The 7,112-nt window shown below is 34.9% G+C and overlaps 1 protein-coding gene across 24 annotated transcripts in view; it reads right to left on the minus strand.

Annotated features, from left to right (window-relative positions):
* The window catches only part of Trip12 (thyroid hormone receptor interactor 12), a 150,864-nt gene that overhangs the window by 15,461 nt on the left and 128,291 nt on the right, over positions 1-7,112 (minus strand). For all 24 annotated transcript variants that reach the window (XM_048808690.1, XM_048808688.1, XM_048808695.1 and 21 more), the window contains 4 exons: positions 5,736-5,887; positions 4,960-5,102; positions 3,606-3,762; positions 2,584-2,682 (listed from right to left, as the gene is read on the minus strand). In XM_048808690.1, the coding sequence (XP_048664647.1) occupies positions 2,584-2,682; positions 3,606-3,762; positions 4,960-5,102; positions 5,736-5,887 (551 nt within the window). The remainder of the gene's footprint in view (positions 1-2,583; positions 2,683-3,605; positions 3,763-4,959; positions 5,103-5,735; positions 5,888-7,112) is intronic.

Genomic DNA, 7,112 nt, shown 5'->3' on the forward strand with positions numbered 1-7,112 from the left:
AATCTATCAGATAAAGTACTTACCACGTATTTCATAACTCTTCAGGTAAATGAACTCATCACAATTTTGAGATTGTACTACTACCCACTATTTACAGATAAGGAAACTAAAGGGCAAAGCAGTCTGCTACTATAAATAATTAATTGGTAGGGGAAGTTCGTTAGTTTTAAACCATAAGACCTTCAGAGAACACAAAAGTCTCTTAGTTTTATTTTTATTATTTGTAGTTAAAATATACAAAAAAAAAAAAAAGGCATTACTTACTTAAAGCTTTTGGTGTACTGTCTTACCTAACAAAAAGCATCTCAAAAGACAAAGATTAGAAAGGAGGAAGTAAAGCCATCTTTATTCACAGACATCACGGCTGTCTACAATACAGGTCAGAAACCTACTGCTGGTGGTCGAATCACAGCTTTGTTGTGTTCTTGTAACGCTTGTTTTTGTAATGTTTGCATGCTAAGAATGACTGCTACATTTCTGAACAGTTAAAAAACATCTTGAATAGTATTTCAAGATGTGTGAAAATGATTTTGAACTTCAAATTTTGTAACCACGAAGTTTAACTGGAACACAGCCAAGCTTATTCACTTATATATTGCCTTGTGACTTTTACAAGTCCATTGTGATAGATACCATAAGACCCCAAAATTTGAAATTATTACTATCTGGCATTTAACAGAAGTTTCCCAAGTCCTGGGTCTACAATAATCCTAAATGATCTGTTAAAAATAATAAAGTTTATGACTGTCACAGAAAACAAGATCAATATACAAAACTCAAATGTATTTCCATAAACCAACAACAAACTGAAAACTGAAATGAAAGAACAGTAATATTTTTAAACACCATTTTAAAAAAAAGTATTGAGAGAAATTCAACAAAACGCATGCAAAAAAGACTTTTAGACATGAAATTATAAAGTAATACAAAGAAAAATTAAAGACCTAAATAAGTGAATGGCTACACCATGTTCTTACATCAGAAGGAGCAGTACTATGACCAGGTCAATTCTCTCCAAAAAGATCAAAATTCAACAGAATCTAATCAGAACCCTGTCGATGTGTGTTTAGGCTTATTTAAAATTATGGAAACACTAAGAGTAACCAAAGCAACTGTGAAAGAGAAAAGAGAAATTGGAGGACTTACACTACCCAATTAAGATACTATATAAAGTTATATTAATCAAGATGGTACAGAATGACAGAAATGAATAGAACATCTAGAAAGAGACTCAAAAATTCATGTCATTTGATTTTCAACAGATGTGTGCTAAGGTAATTCATAGGGGAAAGAATGGTCTTTTCAATGAGCGATGCTAGTTAATAGTCTTGGGGAGGACAAAACCCTCAACCCTTAAAACCATATATAAAGTTAACTTAATGCATGGTTTAGAGGAGACGTTCTTAGAGTGAAAGAAAGGCATAAACCAGAAAAAGAAAACTGATAAGCTAGATTGGATAAAAATTAAAAACTTATACTGTTCCAAAAACACTCTGTAAGGAAATGAAAACTACTGCCACAAAATGAAAGACAATAACTGCACACTATTTATTTACCAAAGATTTGAATCCAGAAAAAGGAACAATGATAAAACAAAAAAACTAATGAAAACTTGGACAAAATTCTTGGGCACTTCTCCAAAGAAGATATATGGAGTGACCAAAAAGCAATAAAAAGGTCATCAATATCATTAACCATCAGGGAAATGCAAATTAAAGCCATAGTAAGTTATCACTATAAAACTCTAGAATACCAAGTATGAGTAAGCATGGGAAGCAACTAGAACTTATACATGTTTAATATTACTTATAAAATTAAAACATGTCTTACCAAATGACTTAGCAATTCTGAAAAATTTACCCAAAAGAACTAAAAATACATGTCTACAGAAGGACTTGAACACAATGTTCAAGTTAAATTTGAAAAGTACTCAAATGTACATCAACTGGTGATTAGTAAACATTATGGTACATCTGTATGATGGACTACTCTCAATAATAAAGAAAAATAAACTGATAAATGCATCAACATGGATCTCATAAGCATGATTGCCAAGTCAAAGAAAATCACACACATACTACATGACTGCATTTATTGAGCTGGCAACAAGCAAAATTTACAGGGTCAGAAAACAGACCAACACTGCTAGAACAGAGGATGGGAAGGGGAACTTATAGCAAAGTGATCTGATGAAACTTAGGGTAATGGCAGACGTTCATCCTGACGTGGTGGTTAGACTAGCCATCCACTAACTATTAGAATTATACAATTTGAAAGCGTACAATTTACTTTTATGTCTCAGATCCTTAAAATATCTGTTCATTTCACAAACTTTAAAGATTGCACAAATATGCTTTAATGTGGGAATGGGGATGAGGAGCATGTTTTAAATCACACACTTGAACTTCTGAAAAAGAGAGCTTTGAACAAATCATTTAGGAGAAAATACAGCACATCTTAAGTTTTTTGCGTGAATTTCCTTCCCAATTGCCTTTCACAACTTCTTAGCATTAAGAAACTCGAATGACAAGTTATCCAGAGCACAAGTCAAGCTGAACACCATCACTACACTTATAAGCTCACCTCATTTTCATATTGGATTTCTAACATGGCCCGTGAGCTGCCAAGGTCCTGCATTACAGACTCAGCTTGTTTCAACAGCTCCTCTCTGTTCACAGTTCGCTACAAAGAAAGTACAGACATGAGCAAACCATTACACTCTACTGACAATGCACTTTAATCATTAGGTGGCATTTCCTGAAGGGCAAGAGAACCCAACTGTTAAAAATTATTTCTTTAAACGCACACTCTAGGAAAGGTTAAAAAGTAGTTATGTTGCTACAAACATCAACAGCATCCTGGCATATGTAAAGAAAAACTAGATTCAAATTTAGTTACTAATCTATCTACAGCCCATGATAAGTACAGAAAATTCAAGTTGGAGGAAAAAAGATCTCTGTAACCCTAACATCAATGCAATCCAGGGCTGCAGCCCTATGCATATTTATCCTTAGAAGATTGAAAAAAAAAAAGGGGGGGGGGGCATGGAGATGGCAGATGAGACAGGTAGTAAGCTGGAAACCTACTGGTTCTGACCTGCCATAGTCAGCATACTAAAGTTATGGCATCATCACCACTGTTTAGGAAATCCTGAGACAAATTAAAACAGAAATAACATGGTTTTAAGTACAATATCTTGTTTCCTTTGTTTCTCATCACAGACTCCTCCCACAGTCCTCAGAGACTTCTTTATGTAATGGCTAATAGGTCCTATGAGCATTTTGGAGATAAAACCTTTTGGAAGAGATACTTGAATCTTCAGCATAAGAGGGGAATGAACAGAAAATAATAAGTAAAAGGCAGTGCTGGTCAGGGTGTAGGACTGGGTCTCGGCACTGTAATTCAGTCATGACTCTGGGAGTAAAGATTAAAAGTGCAGGAGACAAACTCAGCAACACTAGAGCTGACTGGTACAGACAGTGGTTTGTTAATGAAGTGAAAAGGATCAATGGATCTGATTCAACAGACATAATTTGGTATGCCACCATTTCTAATATTCCCATGATTTTGAAAAGCTCATGTTGAGTATTTTGGGAGATACTTACTTTTTTTCTATCCAATCTAGGTGCAACTCTGCTATCTTGAGAATCAGACTGGTTAATTTCTGGGTTGGTATCAAGTAATCTTTGCATTGCCCGGTCCCGATCAAATGCAGTTACATAAAAAAGCATTTGCCGGGTATCAAAAGGAAAGAAAAATGGGCTGTAAAAAAAAAAATGCAATATAAATTTATTACCTGGATAAGAATGACAAGCCATTAAGTAATCTGTATTAGAAACAACTTCTCATATAATCAAAGTAATAATTATAAATAGAACCAATAAAGTAGTCTAAGCAAAATAATGAATTTCATTATTCTTGTTGAAGTTTTTTGAGTCAGGGTCTCACTACATTGCCCAAACTGTTTTCAAACTCCTGAGCTCAAGCAATCCTCATACCAGCCTCCTAAATAGATGAGACTACAGGCACACGACGCCTCACCCAGCTCTTGCTGAAATTTCTAAGTGCCAAGTGATACTAAATGGCCTAATATGAAACCTAAAATTTAACCTTAAATTCCAAAACTTACATCAAGTCTATCCAGGATCATCTTTAATCTTCCCCAAGGATTTCAGTAAATTTTAAAGACCACCACCACTTCATAAGGCTATCAATGCCCCGTGAAAAGTGAATTCAGCAAACCTACCCACCCCTACCCATGCCTCATAGACATAAATGACAGATTTACTACTTCATTATTTTTTCCTTCCAGCTTTGGTCTTTGTTTAACTCATCAAAACTGTCAAAGGCAGCAACTCATTTTCAAAGAATAAATGCTGCAGCACTACTGCACCAGGGTCTGGCCACCTCTTGATGTAGGTCTTGGAAGTTCCTGATATTGCTGTCAAGAGCACTCCCTATGCAAACTTAAATGTTCTGTATCAGATGTTCTGTCCAGTACAGCAGCCATGTAAAGATGTGGCTGATGCCACTGAAAAAAATCAATTTCTAATTTTATTTCACTGGAATAATTTCAATGTAAATAGCCACACTTGATGAGTGGCCACTGTATTTATCAGTGTAGCTTTACAGCCTCTGGATCAAATAGGTTCAAATAGAAGTAAGCAACTACACTTTTGGAGTCTTAATTTTATGATGGCAAAAGGTTTGACTTTTCTCTATCAAGTATCTTGAGTAGGTTTTTCCCATTTCACATATAATTTAGACACATACTTTCAGAGAGAACTAATACCAGCTGCAGCTTGACTAGTTTGTATGATAAAGCTATACTACTATGTAAGTTGTGATTAAATATCACAGTGTTAATAAAGAGATCCACTGAAGACAATGATTCTGTAATAAAATATATAAGACCAACTCAATTACATTCATAGGACCAGTAAAAAGTGACTGTCTTACCAGGTTTTTCCTAGCTCAGTAAGCCATGTTGGGATGTTTCCTGTCATGATTACTAAGGGATCTTGAAGCTGCCTGTTTGCTTTTGCTGTCAACTTACTGTTAATAAATTCACTAGTTGGAATAATCTCCTTGCACATCGCATTCTGTAAAATGTTAAAAACAAAAGTCTACATGTAGTAAAACATTAAGATTATATTTACAATTCCTTCCTTTATCACAAAACGTATGCATAGCACCTAGGTTTCACCTATGGGTTTCCAACATACAGCTTCTTACTAGACTGTCCTAATTTAAAGAATTCCTATGACACAATGCTGAAACTACCCTCAGCCCACTCCCATGAAGCCACAGGTACGAGCTCAGTAGAAGCCAACTCCTCCTCTCTCCCCTACATATTGTGTAAATATCAAAAGCAGCATGCAACTGCTACCCAACATTTTACTTGATATACACCATAACTTCAATAAATGAAAATTTGGCTAAATGTACTGAAAAAAATTTAGCTATTAAATTCAAGGTTAATTTTCATGTTTTAATTTAAGTTTATTAACTTATACCTAGAGAATATTTCCTAAAGCCAAGAGAACTAATCCAAGAATGTAATACAGGAAAAATAAAAGTGGGGACAAAGTTTCCATGAACAGGTATGTTGTACTTCACTAGGCTAGGATCCTTGCATTTAGCTAGCTGAATCACTGTTTCTAGGTTAACAAATTTATAACTGAACAAAACCCATGAGACCAGACCATAAGAACTTCATAGGTAACATTACTCACATCATACAAATAATACCAGTATCGACTGATGGCATGTAAAACTCTTAGAAGAAGGATCACATCTAATGATGGGTCTTCAAAGGTTATATTTTCAGGTGGTGTGGGAATGAGGTAAACTTCTAAAGGATTTGATACTGATGGGCAAACTCCATCTAGAGAATAAAAGACCAAAATTTAAGTTTTAATTAAAGTTCCAACTATTAAGCCAGTGGATGCAGGGCAAAACAGCAGTCAGAAGCTATGTCATTTAATTCTTGATCTTACTACTGGTAACGTATCAAAACACAGTTACTTTCTCCTTTTCATCTTCTACATAAAATATCCAGGCTTATACCAATGCTCAATATAAAATAAAAATAAATAAACTCATTTACATCTCTCCTTTATACCACAAATAGCAGCTAACAATAAAAACAGACCTATTAAATCTAAGTGGTCTGTTAAGGAAATATCCTGAATTTTTCATATACAACTTAAAACTGTCACACAAGACAGATAAATATCCCCAAATTGTACTAGTAAAAGAGATTTAGTTACTTAATCCAAGGTTTAGGAGTATGAAGAGATTATGATAGTTCTTAAGTAGGATCTGCAGTACCTTTATTCTTAGATTTTAATAACTGCATTTAAAAAAAAAATAAGGTCTGAAAATAGTAAAAATAAATGACAATTGTTTCACTAAGTGAAAAAATGAAAGATCCCAACATCATCACTCTATTAAAAAAAAAAAAGACACTGGGGCTAGGGTTGTAGCTCAGTAGTAGAGCACTTGCCTAGCGTATGAGGCACTGGGTTCCATCCTCCACACCACATAAATATAAATAAATAAAATAAAAGTTATTCTGCCATCTACAACTAAAAATATTTTTTTTAATTATTTTTTTTGGGGGGGGGGGGTGGTTTACTCAATCACTGAGCCACATCCCCAGCCCTATTTTGGATTTTATTTAGAGACAGGGTCTCACTGAGCTTCTTAGGGTTTTACTGTTGCTGAAGTTGGCTTTGAACCTTCTATCTTCTTGTCTCAAGATAGCCTCCCCAGCCCCTGGGATTACAGGTGTGCACCACTGCACCCAGCTAAAAAAAAGACATTTTTATTTAAAGACCAAGAAAAACACCATACCATCTCAAAATTAAGAGGTCCCTCCATTCTCTCCCCCACCTCTGGTACCAGGGACTGATTCAGGGGCCACTGAGCCACATCCCAGCAACTTTTATTTTTTGTTTGGAAACAGGGTCTCATTAAATTGCTGAGGCTTGGGCTGGGGATATAGCTCAGCTGGTAGAGTGCTTGCCTCAAATGCATAAGACCCTGGGTTCAATCCCCAGCACAAAAAAAAAAAAAAAAAAAAAAAAAAAAAAAAAAAAAAAAAAAAA

This window comes from Marmota marmota, unplaced genomic scaffold (assembly GCF_001458135.2).
Source record: "Marmota marmota marmota unplaced genomic scaffold, marMar, whole genome shotgun sequence".
Lineage (NCBI taxonomy): Eukaryota > Metazoa > Chordata > Mammalia > Rodentia > Sciuridae > Marmota > Marmota marmota.